The 26,177-nt window shown below is 49.0% G+C and overlaps 1 protein-coding gene and 1 long non-coding RNA gene across 3 annotated transcripts in view; one reads left to right on the plus strand and one right to left on the minus strand.

Annotated features, from left to right (window-relative positions):
* Nucleotides 1-575: 575 nt before the first annotated feature.
* Nucleotides 576-11,994, minus strand: LOC129043635 (uncharacterized). The gene is made up of 3 exons (XR_008504489.1): nt 11,844-11,994; nt 9,629-9,765; nt 576-2,136 (listed from the first exon to the last, which is right to left on the minus strand). It is a non-coding gene; the product is annotated as an uncharacterized LOC129043635 (long non-coding RNA).
* Nucleotides 11,995-24,867: 12,873 nt separating this feature from the next.
* IFNLR1 (interferon lambda receptor 1) overlaps nt 24,868-26,177 on the plus strand; it is a 32,978-nt gene continuing 31,668 nt past the window's right edge. Inside the window, exon 1 of one of the 2 annotated variants that reach the window (XM_054500407.2) lies at nt 24,868-24,966. In XM_054500407.2, coding sequence (XP_054356382.1) covers nt 24,909-24,966 — 58 coding nt within the window. In that variant the 5' untranslated portion in view covers nt 24,868-24,908. The remainder of the gene's footprint in view (nt 24,967-26,177) is intronic. The other variant, XM_054500417.2, reaches the window with a different exon arrangement.

A 26,177-nucleotide genomic window follows, 5' to 3' on the forward strand; every position in this document is an offset into this window, starting at 1 on the left:
ATCTCCATCATGACCTCTATCACCACCTCCATCACCCTCACCATCTCCATCACCTCCTCTATCACCCTCACCACCTCCATTACCCTCACCACCTCCATCACCCTCACCACCTCCATCACCACCTCTATCACCACCTCCATCACCATCACCAATCCCATCACTACCTCTATCACCTCACCACCTCTGTCACCCTCATCACCTCCATCATGACCTCTATCACCATCTCCGTCACCCTCACCACTGCCATCATCCTCACCACTTCCATCACCACCTCCATCACCACCTCTATCACCACCTCCATCACCTTCACCACCTCCATCACCATCTCTATCACCCTCATCACCTTCATCACCACCTCCATCACTACCTCTATCACCGTCACCAACCCCATCACCAATACCACCACCACCACCACCTTTACCCAAGAGATGCAGTACAGCAGTGCTTAGGAACACAGATTTTAGAACAGCACTGTCTATGTAATTATAACTACATAATTCTAACTATAATTTTTAACTATATAATTTTAAATTTTCTTGTAGCCATATCAAAAAGTAAAGATAGGAATGAAATTAGTGTTAACAATATGTTTTATTTAACTCAATATATGGAAAATATGTCACCATGAAATCAATCTAAAAATCTCAATGTGATATAGTACATTCTTTTTTGTCACACCAACCATTCAAAACCTGGTGTCCATTACACACTCACAGCTTGTCTCGATTCACACCAGCCACATCTCTAGTGCTCAATGGTCACTCAGGGCTGGAGGCTGCCCTCCTAGGTAGCACAGTTCTGAAGCCAACTGCAGCCACCACATACTGGCTGTGTGTCTGTGGGCAAGTTGCTTAACCCCTCCGGACTCACTTTCTTCATCTGTAAATTGGGAATAAGAGCAGAGCTGTGATGATGAGATGTGTTAACATGTGCCTGTTGTTTGCTCCAGTGCCTGGCACACAGGCAATGCTATCTAGTATTAGTTGTTATTCTTCCAGAAACCTGGAAGTTCAGAGCTTCCGGCTTTGCATGTGGAACCACCCAGAGAGAGGGAGATTCATGAGTGTTGGTGTAGCCAGAGGTGGCTTCAGACTTCCTGGAGAAGCGATTTAGTCAGATCTTGCAGCTTGGACAGAGCTTGCACAGGACAAGGAAAGTGGAGAGGGCTTTGTGGAGGAGAGGAGGGGAGTAGGGCCAGGAGGATGCCTGTCTGGTTAAGAAAGAGGATGTAGGTTGAGGAGCAGCGAGAGAATTGGGCATGGCCAGACAAGGGGGATGAGGCCTAAAAGCAAGGACTGAGGGACCCTCGAAATCATGTCCTCCAGCATCCCCATCTGACACATAGGAACACCGAGGCCAGACAGGGAAAGTTACTTGCCCAGGGAGCCAGCCACACATGCTGCCCTTTGTTCACTGACCAAACAACCCATCCATCGGCGCTCTGCCTCTGAAGCTGGATCATACTGAGCTGGGCAGGCATGTTTCTCTGCTGTGAAGAAGAAACTCTGTGGCTCCCGAGGCCCCATCCCAGGGTCTGGACACTCCTGGAGAATTGTAAGCCTTCCTTGAACTGAAAGCAAATCCTTTCTGTGGTTAGTGGTGAATGCACCTCTTTGCAGGGTGGGCAAAGAAACTGGCCCCCGGGCTGCAAGGACCCCCTGGACCGTTTAGAGGCAACAGCTTATGCCGGGGATTCAGTCGCCGCTGTTCTCAGGTCAGTAATTAACCAGGCCTCATCTGGGCAGCAATAAGAATGCTGGGGCCGTTAGCTGGGAGTATGCTGTGCATACATCTCCTCTGGGGATCACCCCCAACTGTTTGCTCCAGGAAGCGGGTGGCAAGTCTACACAACCTGGCCCCCATCTCCAGGTGACTGGCCTTGAGGTCGGTGCCACCCTGGACAGAGGACCCAAGCCACCCATGGACTGACCCATGGGCAATGGGCAGGCAGCTCACTCACAAATAGCCAAGACCGTTCCCACTGAGAAGGGCCTGGTCGAGGCCACCCAGGGGTCAGAGGAAGTTCCTGGCTGTGAGGCCTTCTGCAAAGGTCATCCATGAGGACTGTGGGCTGCTTTTGTTGTTTGAAATAAACTGTTCCCAATTTTCTATCCAGTGCGTGTCCTTTCCAGAGACCTTCCCACAATGGGCATAAGTCATTTTAAAGAGTGTTTTTGTCAAGGAAATAATAAAACAAATAATATTTGTTATAAACAACACAAGTAATTTTATTATTAAGTATTAATATTAATTTGCTTTTTTTTTTTAAGACAGGGTCTCACTCTGTTGCCCAGGCTGAGTGCAGTGATGCAATCACAGCTCACTGCAGCCTCGAACTCTAGGCTCAAGAGATCCTCCCACCTCGGCCTCCCGAGTAGCTGGTACTACAGGTGTGTCCCACCGCCCTCAGCTAATTTTTTTTTTTTTTTGAGACGGAGTCTCACTCTGTCACCCAGGCTGGAGTACAGTGGCGCAATCTCGGCTCACAGCAACCTCCACCTCCCAGGTTCAAGCAATTCTCCTGCCTCAGCCGCCCGAGTAGCTGGGACTACAGACGCACACCACCATGCCTGGCTAATTTTTTGTATTATTAGTAGAGACAGGGTTTCACCATATTGGCCAGGCTGGTTTCAAACTCCTGACCTTGTGATCCACCTGCCTCGGCTTCCCAAAGTGCTGAGATTACAGGCGTGAGCCACCACGCCCAGCGGCTAATTTTTTTTTAACTTTTTTGTAGAGACAGGAGTCTCACTATGTTGCCCAGGCTGGTTTTGAACTCCTGGCCTCAAGCTATCCTCCTGCTTCACCCTCCCAAAATGCTGGAATTACAGGTGCAAACCACGGAGCCCGGCCTTAAAGAGCTCTCAACTCATGATGATAAATCAGCTCTGGCAGAGATCAAACCAGCAGCTCTGTATGTGTGACTGACAAGCACACAACAGATCCAAGTCCTTATTGGGCAGCCTGCACAGCATCGGAACATGGCCAAGTTCTAATTGGATAAACAGCCGGGGACATTGCTGTACTTTAATTGGATGACCTATACAGGAACACTTCATTGCTAAATTCGGATTGGCTAAATGTACTTCTGTCCAAGTTCATGAGGAACCTGTGCAAGGTGGCATGTTGCAGAAACCAATCTAACAGCAACTTGAAGCTGCTCATGGTCATATTTCTCGTGTTACCTTCCAGTTTCATTGCTCAATCTACAGTCCAACAGTGTCTAGAAAGAAGGATTTGGCAGATGAAAAGTCCCAAACCTATGCTCTCTTCCCTAAAGAAAGGCTGAGCTGGGAGCAGTGGCTCATGCCTGTAATCCCAGCCCTTTGGGAGGTTGGGGGGGGCGGATCCTTTAAGGTCGAGAGTTCGAGACCAGCCTGGCCAACATGGTGAAACCACGTCTTTACTAAAAATACAAAAAAGTTAGTTGGGCATGGTGGTGGGCACCTGTAATCCCAGCAACCCGGGAGGCTGAGGCGGGAGAATTGCTTGAAGCCAGGAGAGACAGAAGTTGCGGTGAGCCGGGATTGCGCCACTGCACTCCAGACTGGGCGACAGAGTAAGCCTCCATCTCGAAAAAACAAAACAACAACAACAAGAGGCTGAAACAGCTCACAATTTTGTTGACAATTAAAGTCAACAGTCCTTATTGGTGAGAGCTCTCATTTGCAGGGCAATTAATATACGCCAGGTGCTGGGCTTCACAGGCAACACCTCATTTAATCCTCACAACAACCCAATGAGGTGAGCAACATGTTTCCCCACTTTACAGATAAAGAAACTGAGATTCAGAAAGGGCCAGAAGTTGTCCAAAGCAAAGCCATGTGCCTAGAAAGAATCTGAGTTGGGATTCACACACGTCTGCCTGATCTTTACCCTGGGCTGTTTCTCAGTTTGCAAATGAAACCAAAATGTGCTGCTGGACAGAAACCAGCATTCCGCTTCCTCCCAGTGGGCAGGAAGGGTGTTTATGGTGGTCCGGTCCAGGCCTACACTCAGCACCAGTACATCCACAAAGTTGGCAAAATATTGAAACGCTTCCAAACTGGTTCGTAAGCAGCTGCTATCCTGAGTCCCCCAAGGGTCTCTCAGCTTCTTGATTCTCCAGGGACACCATCCCCTACCCTGAAGCCTTCCAGACCTCCCCACGATCCAGTGACTGAAGGGCTAATGCCCAGCCCACCGGGGGATCCTGGTACATTCCCATCTCCAGTACATGGGTCAGTGCCTGTGCTATATGGGTCAATAAATATTTGAAATTATCACTCGGGTAATGCAAGATCCATAGCTTGGCAGCTTATGGTAAATTACCTCACCCAAATGACCTAGATATTCTTCCCTTCTTCCAGAATAATGCGCGTCTCACCATCTGTTTTGAGAATGGGCTGACATCTAGCACATAAAGTCTGACATAGAGTAAGCCTCCAGTCCATGGAAGTATGTTGTGTTATTATAATTATTGCTAAGGTGGGTCTGCACTTTCTAGCATTTCTCAAAAGGCGCTCAATAGCATTCTAGACCCAAGAGATGCTCTACTATATTAAAATAAATAAATAAATGGCTGGGTGCAGTGGCTCACGCCTGTAATCCCAACACTTTGGGAGACCAAGGTGGGCAGATCACGTGAGGTCAGGAGTTTGAGACCAGCCTGACCAACGTGGAGAAACCCCATCTCTACTAAAAATACAAAATTAGCCGGGCGTGGTGTCGCATGCCCGTAATCCCAGCTACTCAGGAGGCTGAGGCAGGAGAATCGCTTGAACTTGGAAGGTGGAGGTTGCAGTGAGCCAGGATCACGTCATTGCACTCCAGCCTGGACAACAAGAGCAAAACTCCATATCAAAAAAAAATAAAAAAAATTCTGAGGTCAAGCAAATTTGGGAAACTGCAGATGCTCAGAGACTCACAATGTGCATTAAAGGATATAAAGGATCTGAGAAGGTCTGCATTAGATAAATTGGATTTGTATCATTTAATCCTTAAATTGTGTGGTCCCAAATCTATCTGACTACAGGACTCCCTTGTTCAGGTAGGACAGTTAGGTGGGTGGGTAAAAATTTACGGACATCCTCTACAATTTAATTTGGAAACATCTGTTCCTAGCCTAAACCAACACAGGATTCCCAAGTAATGATAGGGGCGTGTGTGCATGTGTGTGTGCGTGTGTGTGTGCGTGCTTGCGTGTGTGCATTTCATCTGCAAACTGAGACCATTTCCAAAAAGGGATCCAGCATTTTGAGCCTGGGCTGGAAGAGGGCGTCTACGATGGGGAGGCTCACACCTGTGAGTTATCACTGGGCTTGGTCTCAGCCTCACCTCCCTCCCTCCCAAGGGATGCAAAGTGATGCCAGGCAGTGTGGGGTGGGGTCCACCTGAGAAGGCTTCCTGCAGGGAGGGAGTGTGGAGCCAGCTAAAGGGGAGGGGTGGGGTCCAGATGAGCAGAGAGGAGGGTGGAGGTGAAAATGCCACTCCCCTGGGACACATGGCACCTTCCAAATCACACAATGCCCTGTCCAAGCCAGCTGTTGGCTTTCTGCCCTGGCCGCTAGCTCTCCTTCCTTCCCCTCCTCCCCTCCCAGGTCTAGAACCATCTTCTGAGTCAGCTCTGGGCTTCCTGCTAGGAGCTCAGACCCCTTCCTGCTCAGGGAAGGTAGGGCTACCTGAGGGACTGTACCTTGGGGGCGGGGACTGGAGACTCACCGACAGCGCACAGCCCAAAAGGAACAGAGAGTGCAAGGCCAAGTCTGTTTGCTCAGCCCTGGGGTTAACCCTGAGACTCAACCCTCTCACCCACAACCACTTCTCTTATGGGGAAGGGGTAGGAACTGCCTGTGCCTGGGGCTGGGGAAGGGAGAGGGAGCCCCAGGGGTGGGAATCAAACTCAGGCTGGAGGTAGGACCGGCCTTTCTGTGGCCCCACAGGAGACCCAGAGCCAGCCTGGGAGAGAGAGGTGAGTCGGGAGCGGCAGGGGGTTGGGAGAGGCCGTATGAGCCCAGGCGCCAGGCGGGTTCCTCCACCCCAGCCCAGGGGAGCGGTCTAGATCCCTCCCTCCCTCTCAGCTGACAGGGCAGGGCCAGGCAAGCATGCAGGGACCTGGAACCGAAACTCAGCAAAGAGTGTCACTCCAGGGACCCTCGCCCAGCAAGCCTCCAACCACCCTGGCGCCTGCTCTGCCCTAAGGCCATGCCTCCCAGAAAGGGGGCTAGTGGGAACCGCAGAGCAATGGCAGAAAGAGAAGCCTTTGGGGTCAGACAGACAGACATGTTTCCTGAGCACCTGTCATGTTTCAGGCCCTGAGCTTGATTCTAGAAACACAGTGGGGACCAAAACCAGACATGGCTTCCTGCACCCTGCATGGCCTTGGCCCGGTCACTCCACCTCTCTGAGCTTTAGCTGCCGCAACTATACCACGGGGCTCCTAACTCTCTGTTGCCTGGGTTGCTTTGAAGATTAACTGAGCTAAGCCTAGTATGTGACACCCTGCAAAGGGTAGGTGCTCAATAAGGGGTAATTACCAACGTGACAGGGGCTGTGTTGAATAAAGCTCCCTGCACAGAAGGCCAGCTTTGCCCAGGTTTCTAGATCTTAATTCCAGTCCTCTCTGCGTGACCTCGGCAGGACCTGCCCTACGCTTCTCTGGTCCTCACTTCCCTCTCCTCTGAAATGGGGTCGCAGTCCCTATGCCAGCTGCTTCCTAGGATCAAGTGAAAGCCTTTGGACCCAATAAGGAGGGTTCCCCTAGGGCACGGAGGGACAGGCTTAGCAATGATTTTCAAACTACATGTCACAATCCATTATGAGTCTTGCAAGACATGTAGTGGCTGTCGCCAGAATTTCCTTTTAATTGATTAGAGGGCATCTTGCATAGTAAGGATATGTTTTTACTTTGGGAAATTTTTATTTCAGTTAAATATCGATATATATGTTTCCTAAGTCATAGGAACACATATATCAAAATGTTTTTCTTCCTATGGGGAGAGCAATGCTGCAAAGCAACTGGTAGTGGTTAAGAACACAAGCTCTGGGGTCAGAAAAGTTTGAGTTTGGGTCCTCACTCTGCCCCTATTAATGGAGTGATGCTGGGCAAGTTACTTTAGCTCTCTGTGCCTCAGTTTCCTCTTGTGTACAAAGGGGATAGAAATAACACCTACCGGCCAGGTGCAGTGGCTCATGCCTGTAATCCCAGTGTTTTGGGAGGCCAAGGTGAGAGACTTGCTTGAGGCCAGGAGTTCAAGATCAATGTGGACAACACAGCAAGACCCTGTTTCTACAAAAATAAAAAAAAGTTAGCTGGGGCCAGGCGTGGTGGCTCACATCTGTAATCCCAGCACTTTGGGAGGCCAAGGCAGGCAGATCATTTGAGGTCAGGAGTTCAAGTCTAGCCTGGCCAACATGGTGAAACCCCGCCTCTACTAAAAATACAAAAAGTAGCCAGGTGTGGTGGTGCCAGCCTGTAATCCCAGCTACTCGGGAGGCAGGAGAATCCCTTGAACTGGGAGGTGGAGGTTGCAGTGAGCAGAGATCATGCCACCAGACTCCAGCTTGGGTGACAGAGCAAGGTTCCATCTCAAAAAAAATCAGCTGAGCATGGTGGAGCATGCATGTATTTTCACCTCAGGAGGCCAAGGTGAAAGGATTACTTGAGCCCAGGAGGCTGAGCCTGCAGTGAGCTGTGACTGCACCACTGCACTCTAGCCTGGGCAACAGAGCAAGACCCACTCTCTAAAAAAATAAAAAAGAAAGAAAGAATACGTACCTCGTTAGTACTCACAACAGTGCTTCGCACAAGGCTTAGTGGGAGTCAGACTCAGAATGAGGAGGAAGGCAGGCCTCAGAGGGGGTGGCCTCTGTAAGTGGGAGTGGGGTCTGCCGCCCCCTCCCCAGTGCAGAAGGCTGTCTGGCCCAGCCCCAGCACCCCTTACTTTACAGATGAGAAGCCCGAGGCCCTGAACCAGAGAGCAACTTGTCAGTCACTGAGAAGCTGGAGCCTTCCGCCTCCCAGGCCAGGGATTCCCACCTCTTACTGCCTCTTGGGCTTGACAGAGTACTTGACCCTTTGATGTCCTCTCTGTAAAATGGGGGCAGTAAATAGTTGACCTCTTAGGGTTGACTAAATGACATCCTTGATGTACAAGCAAAGTGCTTGGCACAGGGCAGGCCCACAGCAAGTCTAACGAAATGTTAGCAGTTTTTACACACAATATATTGTTCGACAAAAAAGGCAGGTTATAAAACAATATGTACAGTATGAGCTCATTTTGTATAAGTGAAAAAAAAAAAAAAAAAAAAGGCGTGTGGTCTGCGAGCACCTCCCAAGCAACTCACAGTGATCATTTCTAGGTGTGTGAGTGGGTGGGGGTCGGGGGCGGGGGGTGGCGCGTTACAGGTGCACCTTTGGTTTTTGTTTGATGTAGCTAAAGTTTCTAGTTCTAATTATTCTACAGCTAATGTGTACTGTTTTATGTAAAGGAAAAAGAGAGGTATTTTTAATCACCATAAATAAGAACAACTATCCACCTCAGCTGACTCATGCGACGTCCCCAGGCCAACACGTGGGCTGAACCCAGGCCGCCTTCCACCGAAAACCACCAGGTGTGCCATTGTGGTTTGGGGCACCGGCACACCAAGCAGCGGCCTGCTTTGCATTTTCTTTTTCTTGTTTGTTCACAGTGACAGCTGATGACCCACTGGTGGCATTCCGTGTAACAAACACATGCCAAAGATTGCAGATTTCGTATGCAAGAGGGAGGGAGGCAAAGGCACGCTGGAGTTTATCAAGCAATAAGTCCTGGCATCTTCCTTATGCAAAACCCAGGCTAGGAGTGGACAGTGATAAGGGCTAGGGACAGATATTCTGTAGGCTGTGGATGCCACACCAAGAGGAAGAATGAAGGGAGGGGTACATGGAAGGAGATGGTGGCTGAGGCAGGAGGGCAAGGGGAAGAAAGGGAGGTGGTTCAGAGGCTGCTCCCCAACCTGCTAGGCCCTTTCCAAGGCCTTCCCAGAAGTTCACCTGATGCTAGGCAGCAGGGGTGTGTGGGCAGCAGAGGTGTGTGGGAAGCAGAGGTGTGTGGGCAGCAGGGGTGTGTGGGAGGTGGGGGTGTATGCCCTGGGGAGGATGGGGGAATCAGGAAAGAGATTCTATTTGGCCAAGAAAGGGATATTGAGGCTATAGAGGGCTGGGGAATCATGTTCAATGGTGAGTGTGGGGAAAGATGGATCCAAGATGGACTCTTTTAAAAAGACACGTGCTTTAGGGAGCCTGTGGTTTCATGGGTCTCCACAAGCATCCAGAAATCTGTTCTCTGACAGCACCCTGGCTGCCCATCCCCTATCGCAGGGTACGTAGAGCTGTCTATCTCCTATGATCCACAGTAGCTATCCCCCAGCCGAGCCCCATCTCAGCCTCCTGAGGCTCAGCCCCCATCTCCCCATCTCGAGGCCCAGCCCCCGTCTCAGCCTCCCGAGGCCTAGCACAGTCTCAGCCTCCCGAGGCTCTGCACAGTCTCCCTCCATCTTGGTCAAGCCCTGTGCCCAGCACGGGGCCGAAAGACAGAAGATGCCCAGTGAGCCCCCAGTGAACACCTGAGTCTGAAGATGAGTGTGGTCTGAGTGGCAAGTGACTCACCTGTGCCTGAGGCTCAGGAGACCCACCTCCCAGGTTCCCCTTTAGCTCGCTGTGATCTGAGCTTGGGAGCATCGTGGAACAGGTCCCTGCCTTTTGTTCCATCTGCACAGCAGGGTTAGTCCTGCCCGGCTCCATCTCTGAAGAGGGGGAATCGAAAAAAGGGATTTTACAGAGTTGAGGGGGAAGAGAGAGGGCGCAGGAGACCTATTCCAAGCTGACATGCCCTGCACGTGCCTACTGGCTTTGGGGAAGTTGGCGGCCGCTAGGGGGCTGGACAAGAAGGAAAGGTTGGCCAGGGCCTGGGTTGCCAGATTCAGCGGCTTGGCTGGAGGCTATAAGCAGGAGGAGGCCAGGAACTGGATCTGAGAAGAGAGGACCAGTCCCAGGAAGAAAGCTGAGACACTGCTGTCTGGGAGGAGCCAAGAGCTTGGTTTATTGTTCCAGGAAGAAAAGTCTAGGCCTCTGCCAGGGCAATCATCAGAGAACACTGCTCCAGGGAAAACTGCCTCCCACTTCCTGGACCTCTGTGGGCAATAGAGAAGTACATGTCAGCAGTGCCTCCTGCTGGACAGCCCCAACATTACACTATTTGTCCAATGTCAGAAACAGAATGTAAGACGGATGTATCTGGAATGTTCAAGCTGAAGTAACACCATCCAACAACTACTACTGCTGCTGCTGCCACTTTTATTGATAGCTGACTGTGTCCCAGGCACTATAATAAATAATTTTATTGGATGATCTCATTCAATGTTCACAACAGCCCTATGAGATAGGAACTACTATTAATCCAATTTTTCAGATGAAGAAACTGAGAAACAGTTTTTTTCTGAGGTTTCAAGTTAGCTGACAGCAAGATTAGCTGGCCAGCCCAGGCCTCTCTAGCCCAAAAGCCCACGTTTTTGTTGTTGTTGTTGTTGTTGTTGTTTGAGATGGAGTCTCACTCTGTCGCCCAGGCTGGAGTGCAGTGGCGCAATCTCGGCTCACTGCAAGCTCCGCCTCCCGGGTTCACGCCATTCTCCTGCCTCAGCCTCCCAAGTAGATGGGACTACAGGCGTCCGCCACCACGCCCAGCTAATTTTTTGTATTTTTAGTAGAGACAGGGTTTCACCATGTTAGCCAGGATGGCCTCAATCTTCTGACCTTGTGATCCACCCGCCTCGGCCTCCCAAAATGCTGGGATTACAGGCGTGAGCCACCGTGCCCGGCCCAAGCCCATGGTTTTAACCGCATTCTTGGGTCTCTCAACCAGTTCAGGATGATGGAGGGTTTTCATTTTTGTGTCATCTCCACTTGGTTGGTAGAGGCTGCCTAGAGCTCTGGGTTGAGAGGATTCCTGAGTACTGTGATGAATTTGTAATATCTGCCAGCGGCACTGGGGATGTGGCCGCATGTGTGTGAGTTATGTTTTCATCTCTGATCTAGTCCAATCTATTGTATACTGTGATCCTTATAGGACCCTGAGAAAAGGAATCAAGGCTAAATCTTTTTTTTTGAGACAGGGTCTTGCCCTGTTGCCCAGGGTAGACTGCAGTGGTGTGATCACAGCTCACTGCAGCCTCAACCTCCCAGGCACAAGTGATCCTCCTACCTCAGCCTCCCGAGTAACTGGGACCACAGATGTGTGCCACCACACCTCACTAACTTTTTTTGTTTTTTGTAGAGATGGGGTCTCCCTATGTTGCCCAGGCTAGTCTTAAACTCCCGGGTGATCCTCCCACCTTGGTCTCCTAAAGTATTAGGATTACAGGTGTCAGCCACCGAGCCCAGCCTAAGGCTCAGTTTTCTGACCTCTGTCTTTACTCAATCACTCAGTGACCTAAAAGGCATCTCAAATGTATCATGTCTAAATATGGAACTCTTGATTTGCACCTCCAAACCATCCCTCCACCATCTTCCCCACTAAGTAAAAGGCATTGCTAGTCTTTGTTGGCTCAAGACAAAAAGCCTTAGTATCACCCTTGACCCCCTTTTTCTCTCACCCCTGACATCAAATCTTTCAATACATCTCACTGGTTCTCCCCTTGAAATATATCCAGAATCCAACCACGTCTCACCACCTTCACAGCTGCCACCACCATTGTCTTCCCTGGACTAATGTAGTAACCAGTCTTGCTCCACGTGTCCTTACCCCCTGTATTAGTCTGTTTTCATGCTGCTAATAAAGACCAGAGACTAGGTAATTTACAAAGAAAAAGAGGTTTAGTGGACTCACAGTTCCACGTGGCTGTGGAGGCCTCACAATCATGGCAGAAGGCAAAGGCACGTCTTACGTAGCAGCAGACAAGACGGAATGAATGAGAGCTAAGCAAAAGGGGAAACCCCTTATAAAATCATCAGATCTTATAAGACTTATTCACTACCATGAGAACAATATAGGGGAAACTGCTCCCATGATTCAACTGGCTCCCACCAGGTCCCTCCCACAACACGTGGGAATTATGGGAGCTACAATTCAAGATGAGATTTGGGTGGTGACACAGCCAAACATATCACCCCCTACACCTTAGTCTCAACTCAGCAGACATCCTTAGGACTTCTCAGTTTTTCTTTTTTTCTTTTTTTTAATTATACTTTAAGTTTTAGGGTACATGTGTGCACAACGTGCAGGTTAGTTACATATGTATACATGTGCCATGTTGGTGTGCTGCACCCATTAACTCGTCATTTAACATTAGGTATACCTCCTAATGCTATCCCTCCCCCCTCCCACTTCTCGTTTTTTCAAAGCACTTTCGCATAAGTTACACACACACGCACACACACACACACACACAGAGTAAAGCGAGGCAGGAAATTGTCACTCCCATTTGACACATGAGAAAAACTGAGGCTTGGAAAGGTGATGCAAAGACATCAAAGACACAACGGGGAAGCTGCCCCAGCTCTTACTGTGACGCCTTACACTGCCATTTCCCTTCTGGACATGACCCTCTGTCTCCCACAGCCTCCTGTGGGCACATCCAAGAGTCTCCCAAGAGGCTCCAGAACGTCAGGTAAGGAGAACGTCAAGGAAGCCAGGAGAGTTGGTCTTCTCTCTGCCTTGGAGGGCCCCAGTCTAAGAAAAAAAAACGTTATCCTTGGTCTAATGCGCGGTCTCACAGTCTGGACCACTTTCCTTTGGTATGTGGTGCCCCCTGGTGCTCACTCTTAGGAAGTGCAGCTGGTTACCTAAGCTTTAGGGGAGAGGGGTGAGCCTTTCATGGTGGAGGTGATGCCTGGGGGCTCTTCTGACCACCCTCTCAGAGGAGCTCCCTCCCAGCACAACTGTTCCATGCCTTAGAGACCAGGGTGTGTGTACAGGTTGATGAGGGCCACGCTGCTCCTTTAAAAATTCACCAATCCACGACTTCTAGTGGGAACCCAAATTGGTACAGCCTTTTTGAAAACAGTCATTTAAAATAATAATAATAAAATAAAATAGCTGGACATGGTGGCTCATGCCACAGTCCCAGCATTTTGGAAAGCTGATGTGGGTGGATCGCTTGAGCTCAGGAGTTTGAGACCAGCCTGGGAAACATGGTGAAACCCTATCTCTACAAAAAATACAAAAATTGGCCAGTCGTGGTGCACGCCTGTGGTCCCAGCTACTCAGGAGGCTGAGGTGGGAGGGTTTCTTGAGCCTGGGAGGTCGAGACTGCAGTAAGCCAAGATTGCGTCACTGCATTGCAGCCCAGATGACAGAGTGAGATCATGTCTAAAAAAAAAAAAAATTAACTTGGGAGGCCGAGGTCGGATGATCGCTTGACACCTGGAGTTTGAGACTAGTCTGGACAACATCACGAGACTCCATCTCTTAAAAAATTAAAATACTTAGCCGGGCGTGAAGGTGCATGCCTGCAGTCCCAGCTACTTGGGAGGCTGAGGCAGGAGGATCGCCTGAGCCCAGTTCAAGACTTCAGGCAGCCATGATGGTGCTGCTGTACTCCAGCCTGGATGACAGAGCGAGACCCCATCTCTAAAACAAATTTTTTTAGTTAAAACTTAAAAAAATATTTTAAATGACTTACTCATGATATAATGTGAACTACTAAACATATATATAAAATACTATGTACTAAATTCACAAATGGTAGCAATGAGTCTCTCTGCAGAGTGAGATTATATTTTATTTTTATTCTTTATAATTTTCTATACTTTCCCAATTTTCGGCATTGAGCATGTTTCACTTTTCTAAAGTATAGTTTTGTGAAGGAAAAATTAATAATAAATTCCTTTCCATCTGGTTTCCTGTCCCTGTCATCTGCTGTATGCTGGCCAGAACATCTCTGGAGCACTATTCAGTGAGCAACAGGAGAGTTAAAGATTTGTCCACCAGTGGGAACACGTGTGCATTGCAGTGGGGGAGCTTCTGAATGCCTTGCTTTACTCAGGGATTCCAGAGTCCCAGCAGGGGGCGGAGGAAGAAGAACAGACTCCTAGAGGAGGAAGAAACTTTGACCTCAAAAATAAACAGAGGACCAAAAGAAAGCTCATGACCAAGATTCTTAGGCAGATGGAGACAGGGTTGGGTCTAGCGTTGGTCACACAGCAGATGGAGACAGGGTTGGGTCTAGTGTTGGTCACACAGCAGATAGGTTGCCTGACCCCAATTCCTGAGTTCTTCCCCCACACCAGCAACTTGGAACTTCTAGAAAAAGCCCATGAACACGCAAATGAACACAGCAGTGAGAAACCTCTTTTGGCAAAACATTATAAGTTGGCTGAGATCTAGGATTGACTAGGATGTTAGGAAAAGGATAGTCTCGTATATCCTACCGGTAGGAAGTTGGTTTAGCCACCATGGAGAGCAACTTGCAGTATCTGTAGTATCTGTTAAATTTTAAAATGCACACACCCCGCCAGGAGCAGTGGTTCAGGCCTGTAATCCCAGCACTTTGGGAGGCCAAGGCAGGCGGATCACCTGAGGTCAAGAGTTTGAGACCAGCCTGGCCAACATGGTGAAACCCCATCTCTACTAAAAATATAAAAATTAGCTGGGTGTGGTGGCACACGCCTGTAGTTCCAGCTACTCAGGAGGCTGAGGCAGCAGAATAGTTTGAATCCAGGAGGCGGAGGTTGCAATAAGCCAAAATTGCACCACTGCACTCCAGGCTGGGCAACAGAGCAAGACTCTGTCTCAAAATAAATAAATAAATAAATAAAACAATAAAATAAAATGCACACACCCTATGGCCCAGCAGACTCATGTTTCCTTATTATCTACCACAGAAAAACAAACACTCAAGTGCACATGGGGCCAATTACAAAAGTAATCATTGGAGTGTTTTATCGCGAAAAGCTGGAAATAGTCTAAATATCCACACATCCATTAAGAACAGTTTATAAAATAAGGCACACATGAACCATGGAATGTACCTTGAGCAGTGAAGCAGGCGGTCTCCATGTACTCTTGTGGGAAGTTCTCCAGGAGGTTCTGTTGAGTAAAATACCAGAAGCAGGCGGCATAATAACTGAGTATGACACAATTCATACAAAAACCACCCACAGGGCCGGGGCGAGGTGGCTCACGCCTGTAATCCCAACACTTTGGGAGGCCAAGCCAGGTGGATCACGAGGTCAGGAGTTTGAGACCAGCCTGGCCAAGATGGTGAAACCCCGTCTCTACTAAAAATGCAAAAATTAGCTGGGTGTGGTGGCGGGCATCCCAGCTACTCAGGAGGCTGAGGCAGGAGAATCGCTTGAACCTGGGAGGTGGAGGTTGCAGCGAGCTGAGATCACGCCACTGCACTCCAGCCTGGGTGACAGGGTGAGACTCAGTATTTAAAAAAAAAAAAAAACCACACACAGGGATGTACAGTATCATGTATTTTCCATGGGCCTATAGAAAAATATTTGAAAATATTGCTCCCAAACTGATAATAATAATGATTACTTTTGAGAGGGAGGGGAGAAAGGATAGGGGAATGATGAATCAGTGCTATTTTAATCTGTTGAAAGGAAAATGAATTCATCTATTGCCTGTGTAATTTAAAATTTATTATTAGAAAGATAGAGATAAGAAGAAAAATAAACTTTTTTTTTTTTTTTTTTTTTTTGAGACTGGGTCTCACACTCTGGCCCAGGCTAGAGAGCAGTGGCGCAATCCTGGCTCACTGCAGCCTCGACCTCCCTGGCTCAACAAATCCTCCCACCTCAGCCTCCCGAGTAGCTGGGACAACAGCTGCACACCACCATACCTGGCTAACTTATTATTTTTTTTTTATAGAGACGGGGGTCTCACCGTGTTGCGCAGGCTGGCTTCGAATTCACGGGCTTAAGCGGTCCTCCTGCCTCGGCTTCCCAAAGTGCTGGGATTACAGGCGTGAGCCAGAAAGAATTTTCTAAAGGGAGGATAATCGCAGGAGGATGTAGCACACATTAGTAGGCCCACAAGGTCCAACGGGTAGGACCGGAGTCCCCATCGGGCGTAGAAGAGTCCCGTTTGTGAGCTAGGGCTGGGCTCCCAGCCACCGAGCTGCCAGGCAGCAGGTTCGCGCACCCTTTCCCAGAAAAGTCTGGGCGCGCACTGTGTCTGCCCCTGCAAGCCCGGCAGCCAGTGCGCCTGGGAACCGCTGTCAAGCTCCAGCGGCCTTCCCAGGCCTGGAAGGAGCAGACAAAGGCGGGGCTGGAAAGAGCCTAGCTGTTCTTACAGGAAAGGGAGAGGGGGTTCTTGGATAAGAATGGCCCTCGCCTCCTCTCCTACTCCTTCTGCGCCTTTGCTCCCTCGGATCCTTTGAGCAGGGCCACACTTGGAGTCCTCCACGCCAGGGCCTGGAGAGAATGTCCCACCCCCACCACTCCTCACTGCCCGCTGAGACGGAAAAGGCTGGCTCGAGATGAAGGGCTGAGCCAAGATCTGAAATCACAGGCTCTTTTCCAGGCTGCCACATGGCCTTGGGTTCAAATCCCAGTTCTACCACCCTCAAACTGTGCGCCCCTAGAGACCACCCCGCAACTGAGATATAATTCACATACTATAAAATCCACCATTAAAAATACACAGTTTTTAATATATTCACAAAGTCATGCAACCATTTCTACTCTCTAATCTGAGAACGTTTTCATCACCTGGAAAATAAACTCTACCCACTAGCAGCCATTCCCCATTCCCCTCCCTTTCCCCAGCCCCTGGCAACCACTGATATACAATTGACCATTGAACATGGGTTTGAACTGTGAGGGTCCACTTATATGTGAATTTTCTTCTGCCTCTTCCACCGAGACAGCAAGACTAAACCCTCCTCCTCCACCACCTACTCATTATGAAGAAAATGAGGATGAAGACTTTTATGATGACTCACTTCCACTTAATGAATAGTAAATGTATTTTCTCTTTCTTATGGTTTCCTTAATAACATTTTCATATCTCTGTTTACTTGAGCACAGTATATATGTAAGAGTGCAGTATATATATATATGACACGCAAAATGTATGTTGCTTGTGTAATCAATAAGGCTTCCGATCAACAGTAGGCTATTAGTAGTTAAGTTTCGGGAGAGTCAAAGCTTACACTCAAATTTTCAAACTCTTCTCTTCACTTCTTTACCTATTTGAATTTCCTTCGACAATTGTTGGAATTAAGTTTACTGCAGAGCAAAATGGTGGCTGCCTGCTCGCGCTGTTTCTCTCTCTCTCTCTCTCTCTCTCTCACACACACACACACCCCATTTAATACGGGTCTAAGCCCAAACTGGCCGGGTGCAGTGGCTCACGCCTGTAATCCCAGCACTTAGGGAGGCCGAGGCAGGTGGATCACCTAAGGTCAGGAGTTCAAGACCAGCCTGGCCAAAATGGTGAAACCTTGTCTCTACTAAAAATACAAAAAAATTAGCCAGGCATGGTGGCGCACAGCTGTAATCCCAGCTACTTGGGAGGCTGAGGCACGAGAATTGCTTGAACCCAATCAGCTGAGATCGCGCCACTGCACTCCAGCCTGGGCAACAGAGCAAGACTCTGTCTCAATAAATAAATAAATAAATAAATAATTAAAATAGGGGTCCAAACCCAAACTAAATAGAAAGGTAAAATATATCCACCACCCCACATCATAGTATGTTAGAGCTGGGATCAAATACTACAGTGTTTCTGAAAGTGTGGAACCCAGACTAGCAGCACCATCATCACCAGCATCACCTGGGAACTGGTTAAAATGCAAATCCTTAAGCCGCACCTCAGAAAAAAAATGGAACCAGGGACTCTGGAGATGAACCCCAGCAACCTGTGTCTTAACCAGCCCTCCAGCTATGGCTCACGCCTGTAATCCCAGCACTTTGGGAGGCCCAAACGGGTAGATCACTTGAACCCAGGAGTTCAAGACCAGCCTGAGCAACACAGTAAAACCGAGTCTCTACAAAAAATAAACAAAATTAGCCGGGTGTGGCTGCATATGCCTGTAGTCCCAGCTATTCAAGAGGCTGAGGCAGGAGGATCGTTTGAGCCCAGGAGATTGAGGCTGCAGTGAGCCGTGATCATGCCACTGCACTCCAGCCAGGTGATTCTAATACACATGAAAGTTCCTAAATTACAGATGAGAAAACTGAGGCCCAGAGAAAGGATGTAACTTTCTCAAGACCACAGAGTGATAAAGAAAGGAAGCTTTGGAATTGTGTGGTCCTGGATGTGAGTTCCAGCTTCCCCATTTCCTCCTGTGTGACCTTGGGCATGTCCCTTAACCTCCCTTTACTTTAGTATCCTTATCTGTGAAATGGGAACTGTGTATACCTCCCTCCAAGCAAGGCCACTTAGCCGCATTAAAGCCGGCGTGAGGGCTGGAACTGAGGTCTCCTGGTTCCCAGGCCGGTGCTCTTACACCAGGAAACTGGCTTCTGTCATCTGTGCACCATCTACAAGAAGGATCTTGAGACTTAACAACTGAAAGGCTGGCATGGGGAGAAGGGCTTTGTTTTCTTCTGTGAGGCCCCAAAAGGAAGAATTAGATGACTAGGGTAAATTACAAGGAGGTAGGTCAAAGTAAGGGCGATGTTCCTAACTAGAACTGTTCACAAACAGAACTGGCAGCCCCAAAATATAGCGGGATCTCGTCCCCCGATGAGTCCAAGCAGCAGCATCCAGCTGGTCTCTCCAGGATGTCGAAGAGGGTAGAATTTCAGGGTAGGAAGTTGGTGGGGATGATCTCTAAGGACTTCTCCTCTGCAACCCGGCAGTGGTTGTCTGTTTGTCTCTGCAGCATCCATTCCTCTGAGGAACCAATCTTCCTCCAGTTCCTGTAGCTGGAGGAGCTGTCAATCAGAGTACTCCCTTACCCCTCTCCCCCGGGGTGGGGATTCTACCGAGAGGCCAATGACGGTAGCCCATTCTTCTGACCACACCGATTGGCTCAGGAAATGTCATGTGACCCAAGCCAGGCCAATCAGAATCTGTTTCCACTAGAGCCGTCCCAGAGCCACATCCATCCTTTAACTTCTCAATCTGGGGAGCTTGCAGAATTCCTTTTGCACTTATGTCAGTTTGGAGTTTGTGTTCTTGCAGCTGGTAAAGTCTTAAATTCCACTCCCACATACAAATGGTCTCCTTGTTCTTGTACTGGGCCCTGCCTCCCTCCAGCATTACATTAAAACAACAGCAAGAAGAATAATAGTCAAAACAACAATGGTTTAAAATCTTTAGTTTTTTTTTTGGGGGGGGGGAAATGCCAAAAGAGATTTCAGTCCTGACACAGAGCCAAAAATTTGGAAATCCATTTTCTCCACCTCTCTTTCCATACATCTCATATTCACACTCACATTCAGCTCTTAGAGCAGCTGGTCCCTCCACTTCCTCCTTTTCTCTCCACATGTCCCCCAAAACTGTCTTTTAAAACCCAGCCCCAATTGGCTCTTGCATTTTGCCTCCTCTCCTGCCTTTTCCCATGTCCATTAACCCAATCCTATGGGACACTTTGCCAGCCTGCGCATAATTATCTTAGTAGACACGAGAGGGAGAGGCTGTGAACTCCCTCTCTCTCTCTCTCTCTCACACACACACACACACACGGTAATGTGGTTTTGTTTCCCCTGTTGCACGTTATTATTATCATTTTATTTTATTTTGTTTTATTATTTTGAGACAGAGTTTTGCTGTCATTCCCCAGGCTGGAGTCCAGTGGCACGATCTTGGCTCACTGCAACCTCCACCTCCCAGGTTCAAGCGATTCTCCTGCCTCAGCCTCCCAAGTAGCTGGGATTATAGGCACATGCCACCACGCCCGGCTAATTTTTGTATTTTTAGTAAAGATGGAGTTTCACCACGTGGGCCAGTCTGGTCTTGAACTTCTGACCTTAGGAGATCCACCCACCTCATCCTCCCAAACTGTTGGGATTACAGGCATAAGCCACCGTGCCCAGCCACATTATTTTTTAAACATTATTCTTGGGGACAACAGAAGACTGTAAAATCCCAGCTATGGAGGGGAACATGACAGTGGAGTCATACTTTCGAAAAACACACAGGTCTTCTAACTATGAGTCATATGCCAAGTTCAAGTCAGTAAACACTTAGTGAGTGGCTAAGGCGTGGCAGATAAGAACCAGGAGAGGGGCTGAGTTGTTTAGGGCATATGAAATTGTGTTTGACTGAGCCCCATTCAGCAAAGGTTTGCTTACTCACAGTTCATTGAGCATCTACTATGTGCCAGGCCCTGAGCGAGTCATTAGAGTTGTATCCAAGAAGTAAGATATTCAGTGCACAAAAATGATGATATTGTGATTAATTTGTATCAGAGAGACTGCTATGGTTTGAATGTGGCCTTCAAAATTCATGTGCTGGAAATTCAATCCCCAATGCAACAGTGTTGGGAAGTAGGGCCTGATGGAAGGTGTGCAGGTCGTGAGGGCTCTGCCATCATCAATGGATTAATGCGTCCATAAAAAGGGCTTGTGAGAATGGGTTCTCTCTCTCTCTCTCCCTCTCCTCTTCTGCCATGTGAGGACATGGTGTCCTCCCCTTCAGATGACGAAACATTCAGGGTGCCATCTTGGAAGCAGAGAGACTGGGTTGTAACCTGAAGCCATCTTGAACTTGAACTTCCCAGCCTCCAGAGCTGTGAGAAATAAATTTCTGTTCTTTGTAAATAACTCACTCTGCAGTATTTTGTTACAGCAGCACAAAATGGGCTAAGTCAGAGACATACACGGGGATTGGGAGCAAATCAAAGACAGTGGTTAAGAAAGGCTCCCTGAGGAAGTGGCATGTGAGCTGAGACTGGAAGCAAGAATAGGGGCCTGTTGGAAGACTAGCGGAAGATAAGCCTGGGAAGGAAATTCCCGCCACAGGGACCAGTGTTTGAAAAGGCCAGGGGGCAAGAGAAAGAAGGGAACTGGAAGCCTCTGTGGCCAGAACACAGAGAACTAGTGGGGAACTTCAAAAGGTGGATGGAGGCCGCATTGTGAAAACCTTCAACAGCTGCCTAAGAGATTTTGAGCCTCAAGCCGTGGACCAGAGACTTAACATGAGCCCCATAGGCCCTTAGGGGTTGGGATATGGTTTGTTCTAAACATAGAAAAGCTCAGTTGTGGTGCCACAGATGTTGGGTCCTCCAACAGTGAGGGAAATTGGCTTCTTCCACTCAGTGGTGTGCTGGAGCTGGCTCGTACAGGCTCAGGAGCCAATTGTGCACATTTCTTCTGTTTTGTTTTTTTGTTTTTGTTTTTGTTTTTGTTTTGAGATCTCTGCCGCCCAGGCTGGAGTGCAGTGGCATGATCTCGGCTCACTGCAAGATCCGCCTCCCGGGTTCACGCCATTCTCCTGCCTCAGCCTCCTGAGTAGCTGGGACTACAGCCGCCCGCCACCGCGCCCGGCTAATTTTTTTTGTATTTTTAGTAAAGACGGGGTTTCACCATGTTAGCTAGGATGGTCTCAATCTCCTGACCTTGTGATTCGCCCACCTCAGCCTCCCAAAGTGCTGGGATTACAGGCGTGAGCCACTGCACCCGGCCACATTTCTTCTTATCTCTGTGTTCAGTGACCTCACATTTGCTAGCTTAAAGTCAGCCACAGTGGGGATATTCACACACGAAGGTTGGCAAACACAAGAAAGCAGGACTTTTACCCCATCCCCTAAACCCCCAACCAGTTGTGAAACATTTATCAGCACCACTGCTTCATACCTAATATTCCAAACCAAAGAGGAAGCTGGCTCTTCAGTGCCCACCGTTCCACTCATGAGAGTTGAGAGGTTAGCGCCATGATCTTTGCAAATCAGGAAATGATTAAGACTGGGGAGGTTTGTTCTTGTTTGCCCTTAAGCAAGCAAGAGTCTGGGTAGCAGAAGTTTTAAAACCACAAGCTTTGAGGACAGACAGACTGAGTTCCAAATCACAGCCCTGTCACTATAATTAGCTGTGTGACCTAAGCAAGGAATGTAACCTCTCCGAGTTTCATCTGTTAAAAGGGGATATTAATAATATCCACCTCATAGCGTTGTTGTGAAGATTAAATACTATATGTAAACTGCAGTGCCACTATATAACAAAGACTCAATAAAGATTCGTGCAGCTGGCTGTTTGGGATAAAGAGATATCAATAGAGATATATTCATTTTATTCCAGAATGGTTGGATTGTATTTGAGATACCTGAAAGAAATTGAAGCAGTATATTTAGGACCTAAGTAGAGGCAAGGTCGTGGTAACTGGCTGAGATTTTCTGACTGGCATCTATAGATGACATTTTTTTTAAGGTTTTGAAAGATCCAACTTGGCCAAGCTCATAGTCACAAAATGTCTCTTGAAGTATCAAGGCATCTGAACACACAATTTCCTAACTCGAAACTGTGGGCAGGCAGGGAGGTGGGGGAAGAGGAACAAGAGAACAAACATGTGACAAACAAATTGTCAAAAAAGAGCAAGTGCCAGTTTCAGACACATAGCACAGGAGCCCATGGGTGGAGCAGGTGGCAAATGAAGATATTTCTGTCCCTGTTGTTGAACCGCTCCAAGTGCAGTGGGATTCCAGGTGTGAAAGAGTTGCAGTTGCTGGGTGGAAATGAAAGTCAACATTTCAGGGCCGGGTGCATGGCTCATGCCTATAATCCCAGCACTTTAGGAGGCTGAGGTGGGCAGATCACTTGAGGCCAGGAGTTCGAGATTAGCCTGGCCAACATGGCGAAACCCTGTCTCTACTAAAAATACAAAATTAGCTGGACGTGGTGGCTCACGCCTGTAGTCCCAGCTACTTGGCAGGCTGAGGCATGAGAATCGCCTGAACCAGTAGGTAGAGGTTGCAGTGAGCCATGATCACGCTACTGCACTCCAGCCTGGGTGACAGAGTGAGACTCTGTCAAAAAAAAAAGAAAGCAAGAAAGTAAGAAAGCGAGAAAGAAGGAAAGAGAGAGAAAGAAAGAGAGAAAAAAGAAAGAGAAGGAAGGAAGGAAGGAAGGAAGGGAAAGAAAGAAAAAAAGAAGTAAAGAAAGAAAGAAACAGAAAGAGAAAGGAAGGAAGGAGAAAAGAACGTCAACAGTCAACATTTCAGAGATCCCAAGATACCGACACAGACCGTGCCTGCTGCTCTTCCATCCTCCTCCACCGTGCGCCTTTGAGGTGGGATTGCGTCCTCTGTGAGCAGGGCTTTGTTAAGAGGTCCTAATTAAGGCCAGGCACAGTGGCTCATGCCTATAATCCCAGCACTTTGGGAAGCTGAGGTCACCTGAGGTCGGGAGTTCAAGACCAGCCTGCCCAACATGGTGAAACCCCATCTCTACAAAAATTAGCTGGGCATGATGGCAGGTGCCTGTAATCCCAGCTACTTGGGAGGCTGAAGTGGGAAAATAGCTTGAACCCGGGAGGCGGGGTTGCAGTGAGCCGAGATCACACCATTGCATTCCTGCCTGGGTGACAGAGCTTCTATCTCAAAAAAAAAAAAAAAAACCCAAAAAAATCCTGATTAAGCAGAAGACTTGATGCTAGTCCCAGAAGCATCCTGAAATTTCCAAAAGAAATTTCTCCCGTGGTTAAACTCAGAGCAACTTTTGGACCCACCAACCTCTGTGAAAATCATTTTCTCTTCCAAAAACTGATGGGACCAAAGCTGATCCCAGTTTCAAATAATTATCAAAAAATTGGAAAAGAAATATGATCAGAAAAGAAGAAAGTTGAAAAAGAAAATCCTCATCACCCAAAGACAACAACCATTAATATTTTAGTAGTTATTATTTCAAATCTCTTTCTATGCATACAGACAGACAGACACACACACACTTTTTTTTTTTTTTTTTTTTTTGAAACTGAGTTTCACTCTGTCGCCCAGGCTGGAGTGCAGTGGCGCGATCTCGGCTCACTGCAACCTCCGCCTCCTGGGTTCAAGAGATTCTCCTGCCTCAGCCTCCCTGATAGCTGGGATTACAGGTGCGTGCCACCACGCCCGGCTGATTTTTTGTATTTTTAGTAGAGACGGGGTTTCACCATGTTGGCCAGGCTTGTCTCCAACAGCTGACCTCAGGCGATCCACCCGCCTCAGCCTCCCAAAGTGCTGGGATTACAGGCATGAGCCACCGCGCCCGGCTACACACACACTTTTTTAATGGGCCTATGTTTTAGCACTTGCTTTTCTGTTTCTCAGTGTGTTGCAAACACCTCGGTGTCGATACACACCATTCGGCAACGTCCTCCTAAAGGGCCGCAGAATATTGCGCGTCGTGGCGTGTGCCTTATTGAGAAGCTACTACTGTCCAGGTGAACACCACAGGCTTCGGGGTCAGAAAGACAGCTTTCCCCAGAACAAGCACCTGAAGCTCTGGGGACTGCCGCTCCCCGGGAGAGAAGTACGTGGAGAAGGGCAGCACGGACCCGCCGGGATCCCCGGGGGCATTAAAGGGAATCGCGTGTGTAAGGCGCTGAGCTCAGCATCCGGCTCAGAAACGCGCTCGGATCCCGCCAATGACATCTGAGGCCGCGTAGCCAAACCGGCCTTGAACTCTCCCTAGTCCTGCCAAAATGGCCCATCCTGGAGCCCTGGATTGGCCGTGGGTTATTGATCATCAGCCGGTTTCTTCCCCTCCCCTACCCTTCCCCCGTGCACGGATTTACTGATTTTTTTTTTCCGGGAATTGAGTAAAACAAAACTAAGTGCAGATGAAGCAGAGGTACGGGCGAGTTTCGAGCGCGGGGGCCGTCGCGCTCCCTCCCCGCGGCGGGGCTGTCCCCAGGGACCTTCTCAGTGAATCCTGGGCGGCAGGGACCGGCCCGCGGCTCTGCGGGCCATTGGCTGCCGACTGCGTCACCTGCCCGCGGTGGGCTAGGAGACGGCAGGCGGGAGGCGGGAGGCGGAGACCTGGGCCAGGGCGGGGACGCCGCGGCGGGAAGGCCATGGCCGGGCCCGAGCGCTGGGGCCCCCTGCTCCTGTGCCTGCTGCAGGCCGCTCCAGGTAAGGGCGCGGGGCCGCGGGAGGGAGGGGGAAGAGGGCTCCCCGGGCCGGGCCGCGCCCACCCTCGGACCCGGAGCTCCTGGGACAGGCACGAGGTCCGCAGCCACCCGAGCCGGGTGCGAATCGGCCCTGCCTACGCGCCTCCAGTTTGCTTCTTCCCAGGACTGAACAGAACCGGGTCTTTAAGATATTCCTCTCCCGCAGGAAACGAATCCAGTTTCCTAATGCTTCCAGCTTCAGGAGAACTGGAAAAAAGACAGCGGCAGTTTTATACTGCATTTTTTTAAATAAAGTGCTTTTTAATGTTTCCTAAAGAAAGCACTGATCCCTGCGTGAAAACCACACTTGACCCTAAAGGGTGAACAGTAGGGAAAGTGGGACCGATTGATGTCCCTTCCCATTCCTGCCAGGCCTCCGGTGGGACGGAGCTCTGGTCGCCTGTGCCCTGCTTTCTGACAAGACGCCTTCCTTTTGTTTTGTTTTTGTTTTTTTTTTTTTTTTCTACCTCTACTGATAAGTAAGGTGTCAGCTACAAAATTCCTCGCGGTAGGACCCAACCGTCAAACCTCACCGCCCACGGCTCCAACCAAAGCAGGGAAGAGAAGGTCCAGAAATTGCCCCCAGGATATTTTCCTAGTCTTGGACTCACAGTTTAAAGAGCTGTAAAGGTCCCTGGGCATAATCCAATCATCATAAAAGCCAATATTTATTTAGCAACTTCTTTGTGCCAGGCACCGCATTATTCTAGAAGCCTCACAACCCAGCCATCCTAGGAGGTAGATATTATTCTTACTTTTCCGATGGGAAAACTGAGGCTTGGAGCAATTCAGGGAATTGCTCAAGAAGGACGGCAGAGGTGAGGCACACAGAAGAGAGAAGACGGGCTGAAGCAAGCCTGGCTACCTTTGGCCTCCAGGGTAGGCACCTGGGATAGGCTGTCCATCCACTGGGTCGCTAGGCCAGCCAGGGATGCTCCAGCTCGCAGTGCCCACAGCAGCGTTCTCTCGGCTGATGAGGGACAGTGTACCTGTGTGTGGAGGGAGGGTGGAGTCTTCTGTTCCCTTTTCACTGTCAAGCCCAGACCTTCTTGTACTTTCACCTGATAAGTATTTAATATACACAACACTAACCATGGTGTGATGATTTAGGAGTAAGTACAGCCAGATCTAAGTTCAAATACTGGCTCCCACACAAACTGGCTGTGTAGCCTC

Source organism: Pongo pygmaeus, chromosome 1, assembly GCF_028885625.2.
Source record: "Pongo pygmaeus isolate AG05252 chromosome 1, NHGRI_mPonPyg2-v2.0_pri, whole genome shotgun sequence".
NCBI classification, from domain to species: Eukaryota; Metazoa; Chordata; class Mammalia; order Primates; family Hominidae; genus Pongo; species Pongo pygmaeus.